Raw genomic sequence first — 20,969 nt, forward strand, 5'->3', positions numbered from 1 at the left:
TGACAGCCGGATTCCCTACTGCAGGACTGACCGCACAAAAAAAGCCGCCCAGCCCCTCTGCAGTACAGCTCAGCCATTATTATGAAATAAGTCCAGCTGCACTTGAAATGACAGCAACCCGGAGCTTTGGGGAGGATTAAAAGACTGCGTTCAGTTTAATACAGCACATAGCAGCTGCCAGAGAGTCTGCACTGCTCCCTCGCTTATTCTCTTTTCATACGGCAGGCACAAAAACATCCTCTGTCCTCCTGTCTTACATTAAAAAGCTCCCTCTGAGTCCTCATCTCTCTTACACTCTGATCCGTCTCATCCCCCTCTAGCCTTGTCTCTGTCCAGGTAAATTATTTTCTGCACCGCTTCGAGGGGTTAAAGGTGAAGCTCACTGGACGTTTGATGAGAGAGAGAGAGGGCAAAAAAAAAAAGCCTGCACTGTGCTGCCTCTTCTTCGCATGATCAGTCAAGGACAGGACATTTACACCGGCCTGTAGATTCCATACGCCTACCCACACAGAGGAAGTGGAACATATTTTGTGTGCATGAACGTGTGTTATGCAGGCGCCGCGTGTCTGCAGATTCAATTAGGTTGTAGATCACTGTTGACAGGGCTGAGGCTGTCATTAGAAGGGAGGGAGAGGGGGGGCAAAGGGTGCTTTATGGGGGTCAGGGTCTTGTGGTTAGTGTGTGGGCAAGAGGTGGAAGTCCTCTGATTATGGATCAGACTGTGGATGGAGTTGTGGACACCTGAAGCGCTCCTGGAACAAGTTGTAAATTGCTTTTCTGCGATTGAAATGTGCCAGCATTCGGATGTACATTGCATCTAAAAAAAAAAAAAAAAAGAAAAGAAAAAGAAAAAGTCAAAAGTGGAGGTGTTTTTATATGACTGTGATGATAAAGTGCACCAGAAAAGATATGCAGTGACAACCACGACACAGCCAGGTCTGTAAAAGTGAAATATTTTAATTGGTGGCTTGATGATTCATTTTTGCGATCATATGAAACAAACCAAGTTTGATGCATACAGAAGGAGCCAGAAACAGACTGCACCCCCCCAACCAATCCCCAAAAACAGATAAGTCTCTATCACACTCTTTTTAAACACATCTTTTAAAAAAATAAAAATAAAGTTGATGTTAGAGACACCTGGGCTGATTCATTATCACAAAGGAAACGTTGTTAAGACATCAGATATACATGGTGATGAGACAGAAAACATTTGAGTATAGCTTTTACAGCATTAATTCCTGGAATCATTTCAGTGAAAGGAGCTTCTTTCTTTTTTTTTTCTCTCTCTTTCTTTCTTCCACACGCAGCAATCCCTTCTGAGGACTGAAACTGGAACGCTGAAAATAGAAAAAGAAAAAAAAAACACTCCCCAAGGTAGAGAATCAGTTTAGTATTAAAACAGATATTGGTTTGGAGCCCAAACACGCTCTACGTCTGACTTTGGAACAAAAAAATACAAATTAAAAAAAAGAAAAAGAGGTTGTGGGCAAAACGCCTGGAGGCTGCAGTGTTTTGGAGCCTCCAGTTTTCAAAACACAATGAAGGGGAAGTTAATATGAAAAAAAATAAAATAGAAAATAGGGGGAGATCTCTCTTCCTATATCCATTTCGCTTTACTTTGAAGGCTACACAAAAAGCAGCATATTGACTCTGGATGCATCCCAATACCTTTCATCATCCCCTCCTTGTTCTGTTCTCTCCTCTCCTTCCCTTCATGAATCATCCCTGATTTGAAAAGGAGCCGATCAAAAAATAAAAAGAGCGACGCGGGAGGATCCAGGGTGATCAGTGGAAATTTAACAGGGAGTGGGTGGCTAAATGATCATTTTCCCCCTTTACGTTTGACTGCAAGGTAAATCAATTGTTAACGTGAAACATTTGATTTCTTTACACAAAAGGAGGCATGCGTGCATCCTCCCCACCGCACCCGGGATGACAGCAGAACTGGACTACATTCACTGAGATTAGATCTCGCTTGTGACATTTCTATTTCCCCTTTCTACTTTCATGCAGAGGTTTGATATCATAAATCTTGTTTTGATCCTCGTCTCTTTTTACGTTTATGGTTATAACCAGCTGAAACTCAAACATGTGCTGCACCTACGTTGTCTGGAAATGATTTCATGTATCCGAGTCGTCGAGACAAGAAGGGCGGCGCATTTTGTGTTTCACAAGCCACTTTGTTTTGAATGCTAAAAGTCCTGATACGGATCGATTTTTCGGATTATGTTAAAAGGTTAACAATGGATTCTCTTGAATGTAACGCAAAGTTATCGGCCAGATTCTGCAGAGTAGAAGAGACCCTTAAAATCATCAATATAATATATAAAAAAATCTGAATACAGACACTGTAAAAGTCTCATTTTAGGCATGACAGAATTAAAAATGATTGGACACAGGTTGATAAAAATGTGCAGCATCAGAGACCTCAGCACTCTGCGTCTCATCTGGAGGTTTATCACAAAGTGTCATCCTTTAGGGGGGGACGTCTAAACATCGTGTTTTTCACAAGCAGATTGTGTCCCATGTTTTTTTTCCCCCTCGCATTCTGATGAATGTTTACGTTGAATGAAACTCATCTTTAAACCAATACTTCCACAGACTTCCTCCACGCTGGAATAGACTGCTCAGGTCTAACCAGTAGCCGGAGTTAATCTGTAGGAGTATTTGGTTAAAATTTTACACTTTCCCGGGGCAAACATTTTATCTTTCCAGCCAGAGAGCCTGACACCTGAGAGATCACAACTGTTTTCCTTTGAAGATACAAGCATCAACAAGATAAACAGCATTAAAAAAATAAAACATGATGTTTTGATATATTAAGAATTCTGTGTGTCTGAATCACAAAATAATGCAGTGACTTCACAAGTGGGGAATAACAATGTTTGCTGTGTTAACCTAGTCAAGGCTGAAGGAGTGTTTCTATTCAGCTGTTTGCTAATCAGAAAGAGAGATGGTCACTTTGAGCATTAAACCTAAACGAATCCTGACATTGTGCCGGTGTTACGACAAATTCTGCGACCTTGTGGCTCAAAGGCACAAAATTCTCAATCAGGACATTCTGCAGCTTTTTTTGCCGTCGTAACCAACCTCTGCTTGAGGGTCAAGTTGTGTCACCTGCAGATGTCTTTGATACATAAATTAGAGTCAAGGCGGTTATATCTACACCGTCCTCATATGTCCACGGGAAGGAGACGAGAGAAAGGAGGAGAGAATTAAAAAAAAAAAAAAAGGTAAAGGAACATTTCAGAGGGGACTATTATTAGTTTGCATCACTGTGACGGTCACACTGCTGTGACATCCTGTGGGAGGGATTTAGTTGGCCACTAAAAAAAAATAAAATAGTGAGAAAATCTTGGTCATGGAACCAGTCATTCACAAAAAAAACCCCTCTCTCTCTTTCTCATTCAGGCATACTATTTACAAAGGCATACACATACGCCAATCAAAGGCATACTGTAAATACTATTTACACACACACAATCATCCACGCAGACACACAAGTAGTCAGAGAAATTACCGTGTATATTGTAATATCTGGCAATAATTATGTTAGCTATGATCCCAGTACATAGAGGCACTGCTACCTCGCCCCGAGCGGTCTTCAGGGTCCGCGTCCACCAATGAACTGCAGGTCACCACCGCTGCAGTGCGGGGCACTTTGAGCAGATGGGGAGGGGAAGGGAGGCTCGTTTGTGTGACCACCACTTTTGCAACGCAGCTCTCGGTCAGGACAAGAGAAGAAGAAGAAGATCAAAATACCCAGATGACTGAAAATACTGCCCACTGCATTAAGGGGCCCACACTGCCATGGTGACCGCAAGAGTTCAGTGACTCTTTTTTGGAGCAGTTTTTCTAAGTTAAGGCTTCTGAAGCGCCTGCCGCTCACTCACACACAAACTCACACACAAACACACACACACACACACACACACACACACTGCATGGCTCCTGGCAACTACCTGCAGCAGACTAACTCCTCTCGCTGCCTTTCTTCACACCTATGTGGTGATACTGCTCCCTAATTGGCTGTTATTCTCAGCAGGACTGAGACGCACAGAAAGAAAAATTGTGACCAAAGGAGGAATAATGAGCGACAGGAGCTTTGGAAACCTTAAACAGAGAAACAAGTCACTTAACCCCAACCCAAAAAAAAAAAAAAGATGCAAGGCTTCAGTAATGGCTATGGTCCGTTGTACGTCAATCCCACCCACCAGCTTTGACTTATAAAAAACAATAAAAACAAAGAAATTAAAAGGAATCACTTTCTTTTAGGCAGCAATATTGGTCTCAGTGTTATTACAATTCTGCTTTCAAAAAAAAAATAAAAGCACAAACAAAAAAATAAAAATCATATCATGAGAATGACACGGTCAGTATTTCATGACCAAAGCGTGTCTATGGGTGAAATGGCTGATTTCTTTTTTTTTTGTTTGTTTGTTTTTAAGCAGAAAGCTTTATCACACATCTCAGTCCAATTAGTTTTTCTCTCATTCAGGATCAGTCTTTCTTTCACTCCCACTTTTGTCTTTGTTCAGCTAAGCCGTCGGCATACTTTTTTTTTCTCAGAGCTTTTCCGGTTCTTTTTGTAAATCGGAGCATCCAGGATGTAGACTGGTCCTTTTCGGCAAAAGTTAAGTTTGGGAATTCACAGACTTTAATTTTTTAATTTTCTCATGCTCCATATTAGGCCACAGAGACGACGGAATACAGGAGAAGGAGAGGAGCGGGGGAGAGATGGGTGACGTGTACGTTTTTTTCGGCAACTCTTAAAAATCTCTCTCCTCTTCTCGGTCTGTGAGGATGATCAGAGAGGGGGAGAAACTCAGAGAGGAGCGGGGGGAGGGAAAGCGGGTGCTGATAACAACTGGGCAAACCCCCAATTATGTTAGCTGATGCATTTGACCGTGCCCAGGTCTACATAGCAACCACTTGGCCTCTGATTCCCGCGGCCCAATACTCAGTAAAGTCTGCTTATCAGTCAGTAAAGTGTTTGAAGCAGGCCTCACTCTCTCTGTATGGGTGTGTACGTGTGTGTTTCACATTACATATGCATGTCCGTGTGTTTGCTCTCGTTCTGCTGCTACCAGCGGTTGATGATCTGGTTCATGTAGTCCTCTGTGGGGAGTCTGCTGCCCGCCTCCTCCGTTCTCCCTCCCTCCTCGCCCTCCTCCCTCTCCCCCTCCCCGTCCTCCAGCGTCGACACGGCGCTCTGCCGGCTGTGCGAGGGCCACAGGTTGACGCCCAGGCCCAGGCCTTGGTGGCTCTGGAGCATGTGGTTCTTGATGCGCTGCTGCCGCCTCTCCTGCTGCCGGGTGTACTGGTAGCGCTGCTGGAACAGGTCCCGGGCGTAGTCGTAAAGCTCCATGTCGAGCTCGTTCAGCTCCTCGATGCGCTGGACCTGAGCAGGAGGACGCAGGGAAACATGTGCGAGTTAGAACGGAGGAGAAGAGGTGAGTGACAGGAGAAAAAAAGAGACTGAAAATAGCTGACAGACTAAGTTAAAGCCGTCTGTGAAAAAAAATAGTTGCAGATCCAAACTAAGGGACTAATTTCCCAGGACGATGAACAGGATAAAAACATCACAGCAGCCTGAAATTCCCCATTTTCATGTTTTGTTCTTGGTAAATACTGTTGTGTAACCGTCATTTTTGAGCAGATTAAACAAATAAAAGTGAAGGAATATCCAGAAAGCCCAGTAGTCGCATGTGAGATGCGAAGAGAGCATAAAAGAACAACTCTTTTTAGATCTTGAAGTTCTCGGATTTTTAGTTTTTGAGTTTCAGCCTAAATTTTATTAACCAAATTTAAAAAAAAAAAAAATCTGGAACATAGGGAGGACCTGAAGTGCGATGTCACGAAGAAGACGTGCTGACGTCATTCACTCAACCGTAAGCGTCTTTCTCGGCCTGTGAGTCACTGGATGAAGAAGCCAATGGGAGCTCGAGGGGCAAAGCAGGCTGGACAGGCTCCGCCCCCCAAATCACAGCTCAGACCGCTCAGCCTGCTTCAGAGTAACTACTCTCCGCATGGTTCTTACCAACTTTGATTTCCATTGTGAAACTTATGAATCAGAACTGAGAAACACATGTTGGACATCAGCATCCATCACTGTGGGCTTGCTGACGTCGTCTGAATGTTCCTATTGTTTGTATTTGTAAACAAACAAACAGAAAAAGCATTTGAAGGCGTGAAGTTCTCAGGTGAGCTCCCTACTAGGAAGTTCCTACCAGGGACGGGGAATCCCCAGGACCAAAAACACCTTCCAAAGTCTACCTGGAAACCGCCTTGGGTAGCAGTATTACAGTGAGAGCAGGAACTTTCTGTCATCTGGAACTATTGTGGAGGGACGTGAAACTGCTCCATTACAAGAAATGGAGAACAAAGACAGAAAGAGCCGAGTTGGCAATATGTGGAGCAAGATAACAGAAATGTGTTTGATGTGTGGTTGTGCGATGCCGCTGTCTGTACTGGTGTGTATCATCTGCTGTGTGTGAGGGGGGGGGGGGGGGGGGGAATTTGTGTTTAATTAAGAGAATCCCTTTGAAATCTGTGATGGCGTGCCGGATAGAATCTGTGGGCGACTTGTGCAACAACAGAGGGAAGCGACATGCTGCATCAGTGGTAGACAATTGGAAAAAAAAACATTTGATTGGCTGCAATGTGGGGGGGGGGGGGGGGCGGGCACCGGAAAACACAAAGCCAGGAAGACTGCGTTGAGCTCAAGTCATCAAAGATACAAAGTCTTTAAGAATCAGAGAAACAGTCGTCATAAAACTGAGTAAGTAGTTTCAGTCAGAAACGACAAACCCAAAGCCGTGAGCAGATTTTCTGCAGCTTTGCAGGAGAGTGCGCGCGGCTTCTCTTCCTCTCATCTCCCGCTGTAATTAAATGACTTTTTTTTTTAAGTTACTAAATGAGGTAACAATTTCATACATTGCCTTTGGAAGTATTTAATTTTCGAAAGCTTACTTTACATTTCTCTGAAAAAGCCACGCACAGCCTCCCTCCCTCCTTCCCTCTGCAAACCTTTAAAACATGACATTTTCTCTTTTTTTGTGATAATAACCATCCACCAAACTTTTCCCCATCCCTCTCTCAGCGGGGCATATTGTATTTCCTCTCCTGCCGACTGGTTTTGATGTATAAATCACCAGTCGTGGCTGCGTATTGGAGGAAATGTTTTTTTTTTTCGCAGGGAAAATTGAGCCCAAGAAGCAGCACACTGGACCAATCAAAGTGTGAAGAACACGTTTGAAGCAGCTGTTTGTCTGGGTTTTTTTCTCTTTTTAAACGGCGACAGTCCTCCCAACTCATTTCACAACAATAACAGACCGCTGTGTTTACACTCGGCTTCTCATCTATCAACTACTTCTCCAAGATTATTGTTCAAGTCTTGTGACAGATTTCTTTTATTTTTCCTCTCTGTAACTGAAGGAGTGACTTCTGCTGCGTCTCTGTCTAAAAGAGATGTTGGTAGAAAAACAAATAGAAGGGTAAATAAGACATTTTTCCTTCATCCATTCTGACAGACATCATACTCACTACAGTTATGACAACAGACTGCCTTAGGTACAGAAATGAACCCTGATCCATTAAAGGCTTAATATGCAATTTTTCACACTTAAATATAATAGAAATCAAGTATATCCTCTGACAATAACTCTGAGAGTCATGACTGTCTGCAATGGGTGTAACACCCGAGTCCCACTGTCTGTGATGTTTTCAGAGTCCTATCTTCAGTTTGTTTACATCGCCCGGACGGCCAGCTGACTCCTCCCCTCGTGTATAAAAGTTGTTTAATTGAGGGACTAGAGAAAAGAAGAATAACATACTGTACTCACTGCTTAACTGTGTTTCTAGATCACGCTCATTTTAGGTAAATTTACATGCAGTGTGAAGATACCAGCATAATAAAGATCGCTGGCGTTAGCATGCTAACACAACAATGCAGCGCCAGTTGTTTAAGTGAACCTACAATAGCTAGAACCTGTCTGCTACTAAATAATAAAGTAGCAGGTAAAACTATAAACCTACCTATGACATGCAGCTGAATGCTCAGGTGAAGGATCACCTGAGTGGTTCTGCTTAGTTATTGACTTTCTCTTGTGTCTTCTTTAATCTGTCATTATAATAAAAGATGTTTTGGTCCCTGCCTCCCTGACTGAATCTACAAAAGAGGACAGAGCGTTAGCCCTTACTGTAGCGTTGTCCAGGTCCACCCCCGCAGCTCGGGTGCTGTTGTACTGCATGAAAGGCCTGATGAAGCGCAACCTGAAGGTCCGCTCGAACAGGAACTGGGTTTTCCTCTGGTACTCTGTGAGACCAAAAAAGGCCATGTCTCGTAGGTTCTTCTTGGCCGACTCCAGGAGGAGCTGGGCCCTCTTCTTCTCGGGAACCGTCGACATGTTGTAGCAGCCGACGAGGCTCAGGTCGGCTAACATGCGAACCTGAAGAGGAGAGGAGAAGACGGGGGGGGGGGGGGGGGGGGGTTAGAGAAAAACTTCTGTGATACTTCATGAACTACAGAAGAAGTTTGTTCTATAATGAGAGATCATTGTATCGCTCAGTGCACTCTGGAGCTGTTGTGTTACACTACAGGAGAAGTGACTGCATACTGATTTGGATTCATCTCAGCCTGCTGTTCCACCAGCATGCCTCCAGTGTGTGTGTGTGTGTGTGTGTGTGTGTGTGTGTGTGTGCTTTCACATTTATAAGTCATGGGACCAGGAGTAATAACAGCCTGAAGCTCCGATGAGATAAGCCGGCCAACACGTTTAGGTGGGAGACTGAGATAGCATGAGAAAGGAAGGTGTGAATCTGAGGTGTTTATTGCCAGCAGGCAAACTTCTGACGGTGTGTGCGTGTGTGCGAGAGAGTGCGTGCTCACAAGTGTGCAGCTCCTCTTGTGCCGTGTGTTTAAAAACTCGTCGCAAGGTAAAGAGATACGCCGCGGGTGCCTTTTTGACGATCTCGTTCTAACGATCATTTCAATCTGCGGCGTCTGTTTCGAGAGGGGACATTTGGCCTCTTTTATTTATTCATTTTTACTAAATCAAAAAAAAAAAACCCCTTCCTTTGTATTAGTGAATCAGAGTGGGCGTGGATTAACGACAGACGTGTGGTCAGGTGGTGCAGAAACAGATAGTGGTGAATATCGCAGAATCACAAACTGCTCCTTTAAGGTTTTTGCACAAATGACCCGAGAGAAGCCCGGGAGCAAAAGCTGAACGTCTGAATGTCAGTGGGCAGCCTCCCACTCTGTAACATCCTTCAGTTCAGAGGAGTGCAACCACTCGATGTGACAACCCCGATCAGTTAAGGAGAGAAGAGACTCATAATGCTAACATTAGCCTAGAAGTAGCTAACTAAAATCCCTCTTCTATATGGTATATAGACATATATACAGATGTTGGCTGTGAATGTAGGACAGCTTTTGCTTATTGACAAACATGCTTTCTACAGGACGATCTGAGTCACTGATGGGGGATTGTTGTGGCCCAAAAGGCAAAGCTTTGAATTGAACGGCTCAAACTGATTCTCCTTATAGAACTCTGTTTCCGTCCGTTTTGTGTTTTCTTCCTACTGTCAGCTTGATCTACCTGTCTGTTGTTGGCCAGGTTGTAGGGACAGTCCATGAACTGCTGCAGGTTGCAGCCCGACCAGTCGGAGCCCTCGTAGCAGGACGGCAGCTCCTCGGGCGTCGGGGTCCGTCCGTCGCACATGTGCAAGGAGGTTTTCCACGTGGCTCCGCGCTGGACATGCCGCCACTCACTGAGGTATCGAGACACCGGGTCCCTCAGCAGAGTGATGTAGTAGAACTTCCTGTGGACGAGGAAAAAAAAGATTCACATGAAAAAACTGCACCAATAGAAGAACTCAGAACGTTACAGATGTAGAAGCATTAAAACAGCATGTAAAAACAAGCAAATGTGTTAAAACAATCTTGTCCTTAGGGAGTGAGTCAGTTTTTAACTTTCAGATCAAATTAAACAGCATCAAAGTGGGGTGGTTAAATCTCCTGAAAGCACTGTATCACGTGCAGTTCCTTAGTTGCCCATGTGGTGGCACTGTTTACAATGCTTTCCTGCAGCTTTTTCATGCTACATCGACTATATATATAGCAGGAGGAGGGCTACAGATGGAGGTGGCTGCCTAACTTAATTCCATATTATTTGCGTTTACCAGAAGCAGCTGTGTGATGCACGGAAGAAATGTGGGCCGTAAGGGGGAAGTTAAATTACAAATAAACGAGAAGAGGAAGAAGAGGTAAGGGAAGGAGTTGTTTTGTCAGAAAGAGGACCGGGTCAGCGTTCAGGCCATGCTGTGCAGGAAGGGAAACTGCTGGCACAAGCACATCTCACTGTGCAATACACGCTGCAAACATCCTTATGTCTGAAACACACACACACACACACACAGAGCAAACATCCCTCCACGCGCCTCACAAAGTCTGCCTCTGAGAGATGACTCATCCCGTATCTGAGATCTGGATGGGACTGTTTCTGTGGTGTGAAACATAATGGTGCATAGAACAGTTCAGAGGAGACACTCCCACCAGAGCGGAAACCTTTCCAGGCCTTCACACTCCGGCTAATTACTGCAGTCTAATCAATCAACACATCCTCATTAGCTGCACACACATGCAATGCCTGTGTTTATGTGTGGTTATGTGCCTGCAGGCAGTGTGTTTGGGGCAGGGGCGGGAGCGGGGGGGGGCGTTGGTATGGATTTGTCTGGGCAACAGACACACGCTGCCGGTTGAAAAAACAGAATACACACGCACACGCCACCCTCCTCTCTTGGGCTTGCATCACGTTAGAGGAATGTTTGCGGAGGGAATTTTGTGTGCTGACAGCAGGACTCCACCAAATCACCGCCTCACATAAACAACCTGCCTCTCTGCTTCCATCGCTAAATCTCTGGCTTCACAATACAAAGCTTCACCCAGCGAAAGAGAGAGAGAGAGAGAGAGAGAGACAGAGAGAGAGAGAGAGAGACAGAGACAGAGACAGAGAGAGATAGAGAGAGAGAGAAAGGAAGAGAGAGATAGAGAGAGAGAGAGAGGAAGAAAGAGAGAGAGCGAGAGAAAGACAGAGAGAGAGAGAGACAGAGAGAGAGAGAGAGAGAGGAAGAGACAGAGAGAGAGAGAGGGAGAGAGATAGAGAGAGAGAGAGAGGAAGAAAGAGAGAGAGCGAGAGAAAGAGAGAGAGAGAGAGAGAGAGCGAGAGAGAGCGAAAGAGAGAAAGACAGAGAGAGAGCGAGAGAAAGAGAGAGAAAGAGATAGAGAGAGAGCAAAACAGACAGAGAGCAGGAGAGAGAGAGCGAGAGAAAGAGGAGAGAGAGAGGAGAGAGAGAGGGACAGAGAGAGAGAGACAGAGAGAAAGAGAGAGCGCAAGACAGACAGAGAGAGAGAGAGAAAGAAAGAGAGAGAGCAAGAGAGAGAGAGGAAGAAAGAGAGAGAGCAAGAAAGAGAGAGAGAAAGAGAGAGAGAAAGAGAGAAAGAGAGAAAGACAGATAGAAAGAGAGAGAGAGAGAGAGAGGAGAGAGCAAGAGAGAGAGAGAGAGAGAGGAGAGAGCAAGAGAGAGAGAGAGAGAGAGGAGCGGTTGCTGGGTGGACACAAAGCCCCAAGTGTCACAGTAGCAGTTTGTGGATATTAAAAAAAGAAGAGACTAAAACCCCCTGAAATCCAGCTGCACCAAGGAGATCCTGGACTACAAAACAGCCCAAATCTCAAATCCTGCAACAGCTGAGAGGTGGCACCGAACAATAAAGCGATATTAGTCTGAACCCAGCAAACAGATCATGGGCAATAAAACAAACTGACCCCAAAAGTAAACTAAACAACATGTAATCTGGGGGATGCTGCGCAACAAAACAACCGCACCCTGAGTTTATCTGCGGCGCTGAGAGATCCTGCAAATGAATCAAATCTAGACGCAGCAGGGGGATCACGGACAATGAGACAACTAAACCCTAAATCCAGTGGCAGCTGGGAGATCCCAGGCAACGAACCAAACAGACCCTCAATCCTAGGGCATGTGGGAGGGAAGGGGGGGGGGGGGGGGGGGGGGGGATCATGGTCATAGAAACAAGTATCTAAACAGTAAATCCTATCAACCTAAACCCAAAATCTCATCCCGGATCTAATCAAACGCAGAGGAGAGGAGATAAGAGGAGTCAAACTGGAGCCTGCAGGAGACCCGAGTACATTATGGAGATTCCTATGATGACATTATCAGGATTCCTAACACTCCCCAGAGTGCAGTGTGTGTTTGTGTGTGCATGTGTGTGTGTGTGTGTGTGTGCTCCAGTAGTGAGACTATGCCTATTAAATCAGTGATGACATTTCCCCCCTTTTGGCTTCTATGCTGCTGAAAACACAAGGCGCCGTTTGGCCCCAGCACCAGAGACGAAGGAGGGAAAGGATGAAAAACAGAAAGAGAGAGAGAGTGAAAAAGAACGAGAGAAAGAGAGAGCGAGGGCGAGAGGAACGAGAGAGAGAGAGAGAGGAAGAGGAGGGGGCGGAAGAGAATTTCAATTAGTTTTCTAATACTGTGAAAGCAGTGAGGGCCCCGAGCCCAAGTGATTTATCAAAGTTATGGCTCTGGCTATAATGAAGGCTCAGGCATATTACCAGACAAAATAAATAAATAACAAGTAAACACACACACACACACACACACACACAAACACAAATACAGGCATGCATGCAAAACCCAAATAAATGATCTTAAACGGTGTGGCTGCCTGTCGTGTTTGCTGGGTTCAGGCAGACTGCAGAACCAGTGCCGTTGAGATTTTCTCCCCTTAAAGTCTAATGATGTCTGGCCGTACACTCAGATCCCCAGGTAATGATGTTTCAACACACACACACACACACACACACACACACAGACACACATTTAAAAACACACACACACACAGACACACACAGACACACACAGACATGGATGTTTGCTGACTGAATAAGCAGCCACAGTCCACTCACTTAAACACGCCCTCACACAGAATTCACTCTGCCTCTGAGGCGACAGCAGATTTGTATTTTTTTAATTTTTTTTCACAGGTGATGCCGCTCACAGTTGAAGCTCTCTCGCACTCGTCAAATTAACTTCAAAGCTAACACCCGGTGCTCAATCTCTCACCGACTTGATTTTTTAGCACATCATCCTCCGGCTCAGGGCAGGAATTTGCAGTCAGAGAGAACAGCAGCTCTTTCAGACTGTGTTTGAGAGATCCCCCCCCCCCCCCATCCACCCTCCCCATCCTTCATAAAATCTCCTCCTGTATGTCTTTATTTCCTTATCTGCGACACATGGAGGTGTGTGTTTAACAAGCTCGCGAAACCACACTCCAAAGCGCACTAATCAGGCGTCAAACATGTTCACTTATCGGCGAGAATTATCCCAGAACGAGCGAGCGTTTGCCGGGGGAAGAGGTGTGATGACGCTGTTGTCTGGCCCACAGTGGGATTGAGACAGAACAAGGACACTTTTTTAAATCTCCCTTTTTTTCTTTTTTTTTAAACTCTTATCACTGTGACTGAATTCAGACTGAGGTTGTGTTAAGTGCAGGGATAAAGTCTACAAGCTGTCTGGAAGCAAAGAGGGAAAAAAGGAAACCACATCACGCTATCAAACATCGTCTCCTAACTCAAAGAGCCTGCTGACTTTCTAACAGACTGACATTCTCTCCCGTCTCTGGCGCACACCAGCGTGTTAACATGTGCCGTAAATAAGCGAGAATGAAACACCCGCGAGGCTTTCTCACCTTGCCAAGAGCACAAATACCGAAAGGAAACACAGTGATGGCTTGTTTTTTTTTTTTTTTCGTACCTATTTTTCGCAACAATTATGAAATGATAGTAGCGAGAAAATCAGGTTCTGTAACAACAACAAAAAATAATAATAAATGAACATGTTTTGGCCCTTTAAACTGATTTCTGTTATAGAGTCAGAGTGAGTGCATTGCGAGCTTCCTGAGCGTTATCAAGAGGAAACACACGGCGAAACAAGCGAGCGCCTGCGTCTGTTTTGGCCTCTCAGAGCTCGGGGAAAGTGAGCCCCTTTGGTTTTTGTTTTTTGGTTTTTTTTTCCTACGGGTCACAAATCACCATGTCTACAACCTTCTCTCTTTTAAATCTTTTCCTTATTTTTCAGTCACTTGTTCCCTTTCCCGAACCATCACTTTTCCCTCACCTCCTTGTGCACGAGTGTCAGCCTGATTACAATGTGCAAGCTGTTTTTGTTAAAAGGCTCACAACCGCAGCCTTAAAGTATCATCCTGGCAGGTCCACCGCAAACTGAGGAATGGATAGGTTCAAGCCTTTTGGTTGCACCGGTTGAGTTTTATGTAGTGCTGTTAAAAGGTTACAACGATTAATTAGGGTTAGGTCTGCAATTTCACATGCCAAGGCTGCCAATTTAAGGAAAGCAGAGTGAAAGTGTTTTTTTTTTTTTTTTTTTTTAGGGAAGCAGCAACAGAAGCACAAGAAACACTGGAGGAGGTGGTGTGTGTGTGTGTGTGTGTGTGTGTGTGTGTGTGTGCAACACTCAAGAGATGAAAAAGTATTTTTTTTCTCTCTCTCAGGAGAGTGAGGAAAAACTTCTGAAGTCTTGTTTAAACATAAGGTTATGGCTCATAATGATTTACGCATGCACGCACACACGCACGCACACACACGCGCGCACACACACACACACACACACACACACACGCACACACTCACTCACTCACTCACTCAAACACAGTGACGCCAACAGCATCCCACTGCGTAGAGCGGCCATGATTTATTAATAGTGCACGGATGTTTGTCGAAACCAGATCCACTGAACAACACGGCTCATTCCCACCTCTAAAAATGGACGTGAACTCAAACTCAAACAGCTTCAGAGCAAAAAAAATAAAAAATAAATCACAGAACTGAGAAGACCTGAGAAAGCCAACGTTCAAAAGTGGCCTGAGAAATCAAAGAAAGGGCATTTCATAAGTCATTGGTTTCCACTTTTATGATCTCAGGTCTGGTACCAGGAACCAGTGCTAGACTGGAATCAAATCTGAGGCTGGTATTTCTTTATGTACTGCCTCTATGGTAATGTGATAAATTAGATCTCCTAACCTGCATTTGACCTGTTGTTTCATCTTTGTTAACCGAAAAGTCAATTTTTTGATCGACATAAACTTAATTTAGAACAGTTTGTTTTGAGGGGAAGTGGTTAGAGCTCCTGTGGGGAGATTCTCACTGGTTATGAAACAGACTGACATTAATACTGATGCCTCAATATGACCTACAAAAGCAAACAAGACCGTTATTGACAAGACTGATTATTTCTCTGTGAGTATTTTTAATGGTAGGTGTCAGAGGAAGAGAATTAAAGGACACTTTTTTTTCTTCTTAAATTTTTCAAGGCTGAGATTCCCAGAGAGTCAGCATCAGTACACCAGGGTTACACCAAAAAGTTGATTCATCGTGTTAGTCTGGACTTATACAGTTATGGGACTCTTCCATGTGGACACCTAAAATCAGCCACAAACTGATCGAGGCGTTCTGAGCGACGTGCTCCACAGAGCCCACGCAGGGCTTTGTCCCAGAAGTCCCACAGCATGAGCGTGTAGACGAAAGGCGGGAAGAAAACAACGCCCAGGTATCAACATGTTGGTTAGACTAAATGTTTGGAGTTTATTGTGTCTTAACGGGCTTAGCTTTTACTTAAGTAAAGTTGTAAATGATGAAAGAGATTGTGATATTAATACGTTTAAAAAGTAATGTCTTATTAATCTACTCTGTACGTTTAGAAGAAGTTACATGCAGGTGTCAAAGTTTGGTTCGTACTCTATTCATGGTTCTAATTGATATCTTGGCACGGATGCGGTAATTACTGAAAGTGAAGAAGTCCAACCTGTGATCCACATCTGTGTTGAATCATGAGAAGCACATATAATCGTCACATGTTAAGTATTACACGAGAAGCATGTGATGTAGCAACAACACTGCAGCTGAACTCAACACATCCTGCGAGCTGTTTATGAAGCATACAGGTGCCTTTCTGGTTTTTTTTTTTTGATGTCACTTTTGGATTCTAGACTGGCTGCAACATTTTTCAACACATCGGTCGACACATCGGTATAGACCTCCGGCAAGCACAGAACGCTGGCGTTGGGCTTCACTACAGACGGGACAGAAAGCAGAGGAAAGTAGATCTGCAGTGGAGGAAACTTAAAAATCCTTACTGCAGCACATGGAGTCTGCAGATCTGTGAATTGACCGCCCACATGTCTGATTTGTTCAGCGATTCACACTGAGCAGCTGTTGTGCCCACTGAAGGATGTTTTTTTTTTTTACAGTTTGACGGTTAATCCATCTGAGAATGAAGACTGCATACTTCATAGCTAAATTCATTACAAACCAGAATGGCAAAAAAAAAACAAGACTCATGAAGCATCGTGAAGGAACAATCATTCCACTCTGTTCTTGTATATCTTTAAAATGACAAAATAATAAACGTAGACTTGACTTGTGCATGTCCAAGTGCATGCAACATCGATGGGACAGAAACACTTCTCTCAGTCGAATCTATCATGATAAACAAAACAAAACAAAAACAGTTCCTCTCCTCCTAATAAGACGCCAGCTAAAAATAAAGTCAGGCTGTTTATGAAGTGAAACGACGAAGGAATTCAGTCTGAATATGAAGCAGGAAAGGGGAAGTGCTTCTGAAAATGTGCTTTTTGAGCTGCCAAAAATAATGACGCTTTATTGATCGCTTCCGTGTTTCTAATGCGGGTAGCACAGCAGTCACAACAAAAGCAACAGAATGCATGCGAACAACTGTAATGAGAGACGGTTTCCAAGATTTCCCCAACCTTTTGTGTACGACTCTTTCTGCTCTCCTCAACGTTTCCCGACTGAGGGGCTGGGAATTCGATTCGATTTGGATTTGGATTCATGGGGGTCACGATTCGATTTAGAATCTATTTTCGATCTACTCCAGTCATCTGTGAGACTGGCTGAATTTCTTGCTGCCCCATTTGGCGTTCTACTGAGTTAAAGAGCGAGCATTAGCACTTAGCAGGGGGTGACTGATAAGCCAAAATCAAAATTTAAAATCTCAGAAGATAAGAATCTCGATTTTTACCTCAATTGATTTTTTCCCCCTCACCTCTACCCGACGGTCGCCCGGTCGGGGTGCGGTTGTGAGCGTGGATGGCTAAATCTAATCTCCCCCAACCTTTATCCGGACTTTTTCCTGCCAGCCTCTTTGACATAAAGTCCGCACACGTGTGGATGATCTGATTTATGAACCAAGCAGGCGATAATCTGTGATCAGAGTGCTGATGTTTTTCACGCTGATCTAAGTTTTCCTAAAATGTTATGTTCCTAAAACCGTTTAAAACTCCTCGGGCTTTTTTTTTCTGCATTTGTGTTTTGGAAACACAGAAACATTTACTTCCACACGATCCAAAACCAAAAGGAGTGTTTGGAGTTGTGAGCAAAGTAAAAAAAAACAGACGATCTCCTGCTGAATGGGTAAGAAGGCAATCTGGGAAAGTATCAGGGCCTGAATGTCTGGGAATTTCAATTTAAAGTCAGGGGTTAATATGTGAAAGGGCCTTGAGTGAGAGAGTGTGTGTGTGTGTGTGTGTGTGTGTGTGTGTGTGTGTGTGTGTGTCAGTTTGGCTTAACTTTGCAGAGAAAGAGCGGGACACACTGCTCTGTGCGTCTCCACTCCCTGTTTATTCAGAGGAAGGGTCCCATGAAATTAGCTGGCTGTAAATTCAGATGATATCAACCGTGAAAAAAGAAGTGTGCGTGTGCATAATTTCTGAGTGTGTGTGTGTGTGTGTGTGTGTGTTTGGAGAAGTGAAATTGAGGAGCATCATATCAGGACTTGAAACTGAATAGACTTCCCTACAGTCTTTCCTGTTCCCTTTTTACTGTAATACACATCGTCGCTCAGATACTAGAACGCAGACACAGAGATTTCACATTTGTTGGGTTGGAGACGCAATCGCCCTCCAGCACGAGACGATAAAACAGTCAAAAAAATGACCCGTCTCTCCATACTTTTTTTTTTTTTTTACTGCATTAAATCAATATTGACTCCTAACGACTGAACTTAAACCGGTAGCCCCTTGCCCTCCCCTCCCACTCCTCTGATTATTTGTCATTATTTCCGCCCAATCATGACGCACTGAAACGGACAGACATAAACCCTCTGGATCAGGCGAGCTCTAGAGGAGTCTTCCCTGCACCATCTCTCTCTCTCTCTCTTGGTTTCTCTCTCTCTCTCTTTTTATTAGTCGATCAATAACAGCCTCAGGACTCAGACAGCTAGCCTTGGTAGTTTGGAGTTTAAACACAGCAGACGTACAAGAGACAAACAAAAGAAAAGCAAGAGCAAGGGAGGGTAAGGCACGGTGTTGGAAAGAGGGGACACCGAGGGGGCACGATACAGCGAGCGGACATCCAGGAGGTTTTGTGGTTCAATACGTGGAAAACTCTTTGTTCCATAAGCACAAAAGAGAAGAAAAAAAAAAAATCTGATTGTGCCAAGAACTTATGGTTTCTGAATATTTTCCCCTTGCAGTTGTTCATATTTTCTCTATATCATAACATCCTGGCTCCGTTTCTTTGCAGACTTTTTTTTTTTTTTCGATGCAATTTGATATTCTGTGTGCTGATGTGGCCGAGCGGAGGGACCGGGACAAGTAGGCCAACTCTAGACTTCATCATGGAGTGAAATCAGGAACAGTGCTCACAGGGAAGCGCTTCAACTAGAACGCAGAGGAGGGACGTTTAGTCCCTTTTTTTTTCACGACGACAACGGCGATCAATAAATCATTCAAATAGTTACAGATTCTGTTGAGAGGCGTTACAGCTCTTTTGACAGAAGATAACAGTTAAAGTGATTCATCAAGAAGCTATTTCTTGGTTGTAAATGTGAACGTCTGTCTTTTTTTTTTTTTTAAAGACTTGTTATTATAAAATAAGCATTTTTAAGAATTTGTACAGACTATCAGAAGACTTACATCTGTATAAACTCAGCACTGATGATGATCTTTGCACTGTATCACAGGAGTCCTGCTTAAACAGAACAAAACGACGCTCTGGCTGCAACAAAGCGTTTTTTTTTGTTTTGTTTTCATTCATCGATTGAGCTGAAATCACTCATTGTGTAGTCTATGAAACAACCAAGACTACATTTTTTTTTTTTTTTTTTTTAACATCTATAAATTCTTCCAAGCTCAACCTGATGCCTTCAGGGGCAGGAGCTCAGTCTGCCTCTGTAGGGACTTGGGTTGGGAACTTGGGGAGGGTAGCCGGTTCAAGTCCCGGTGTGGACCACGTCTGGAAGTTGGTTGGGTAGCTGGAGAGGTGCCAGATCAGTTTCTAAGCAGATTTGCCCTTGAGCAAGGCACTGAAGGAATCCCCACCAGCTCAGGAGCACTCGACTTTTCCTCATTAATGCATGTTGACAGGATCCTGTGTGTGCGTGTGTGTGTGTGTGTGTGTAGCATGTCTCAACAACAAAGTGTGAAATCGCAGAAAAAGAAAATCATCAGTTTGTCACATTCAAGAGGCTGAAACAGGAACATGCCTTAATCCATGTGTCTCTGTAACCATGGTTATTACTGGATGTGTACAGTCTGATGGATTCTTCAATGCACACAATGATTGCTGGTCCAACACTGAGATTGTTTCACAGCTCCTGCAAAGTTTAAGTTAAAGTACTCGAACGAGTGTCTCGCCGCATGCAAGGTGTTTCTCACAAAAAAAAAAAAAAAACAGCAAGTTTGCAGTGCCAGTGAGAGTTGCCGTGCGACCGTGACTGAAGGAGCGTGTGAAAATGTAGCGTATGCCATGAGTGCAAAAATAATGCACGGACCACTGCACTCGAGAGCACAGAAACGCCACATCCTTTCTGCGCTGACCCGACGGAGAAAAAGGAGCAAACAAGGGGGAAGTGTAGCCGGGAGGCCTGGAGTCGGACGTTACAGTTACAGGAATGGACACTAAGAAAAGGGGGGACATGGGAGGGAATCCCCTGAGTGCAAAACTATGTTCAGCAGGAATGTTCTGCCGCCTGTTCTCTCATGTAACTTGACTGGCAACAGCCCAGAGTGCTGTCTGACAGGCGGAGAGAGAGAGGGGGGGGGGGGCGGCGGGCGGTAAAGATGGATTTGGTAAGAAGGCGACGGGTGGAGGAAGAAGAGAGTTGCACAAGAAACCACAGATCGTTTTTCATGTTTCACAATTTGAAGTAATGTATGACTGATAGGGCTTGGTGATATGATTATATTAGGCATAACTGCCAAGGTTTTTTTTTATTGAGGGGGGGGGCTTTTTGTGCCTTTATCGGAGAGATAAGACAGTGGAGAGAGTCAGAAATCAGAGACAGCGAGAGAGAGAGAGAGAGTGGGGAGTGACATGCGAGAAAGGAGCCACAGGTCAGACTTGAACCCGGCAATGTGCTTCGAGGACTACAGCCTCCGTACGTGATGCGTGTAAACTAACCACTCAGCCACAAGCGCCCCAAGAGGAATACAGTTTAAATGAGAGACTACGCGGCACAATGGCATTCATGGCAGGAAACATTCTGAAAGCAACGAGTCATTGTTGGCAAACTCTCAAAACGTTTAATTTGCTGGATTGGAGAAAAATCCTTCCTGGATAAAATATTATCTGTCGTTGAAAATGAACTTTAACGGTGTTGATTAAGCTGCAGATTGTGTTGATGACTGATCACATTTTGGACATTAAAATGGGAGAGAAAAAAAAGCGTTCTTGTGCTTTTATCGGAGAGATAGGACAGTGGACACAGTTGGAAATCAGGGAGAGAGAGAAAGAGAGGAATGACATGGAGGGAAGGAGCCACTTGGAGGGCTACATCCTCCGTACATGGGGCGTTGCACACTAACCACTGCGCCACCAGCAGCCCAACTGGTTATCAATTTACTAGGA

General features: G+C 44.4%; 1 protein-coding gene across 1 annotated transcript in view; it reads right to left on the bottom strand.

Annotated features, from left to right (window-relative positions):
* Positions 1–936: 936 nt before the first annotated feature.
* Positions 937–20,969, bottom strand: part of hs6st1a (heparan sulfate 6-O-sulfotransferase 1a) — a 61,390-nt gene continuing 41,357 nt past the window's right edge. The window contains exons 2-4 of the mRNA XM_020653086.3: positions 9,606–9,828; positions 8,205–8,453; positions 937–5,404 (exon numbers count right to left, since the gene is read on the bottom strand). Of these exons, the coding sequence (XP_020508742.1) occupies positions 5,087–5,404; positions 8,205–8,453; positions 9,606–9,828 (790 nt within the window). The 3' untranslated portion in view covers positions 937–5,086. The remainder of the gene's footprint in view (positions 5,405–8,204; positions 8,454–9,605; positions 9,829–20,969) is intronic.

The sequence above is a fragment of the Labrus bergylta genome, chromosome 18, assembly GCF_963930695.1.
Source record: "Labrus bergylta chromosome 18, fLabBer1.1, whole genome shotgun sequence".
NCBI classification, from domain to species: Eukaryota; Metazoa; Chordata; class Actinopteri; order Labriformes; family Labridae; genus Labrus; species Labrus bergylta.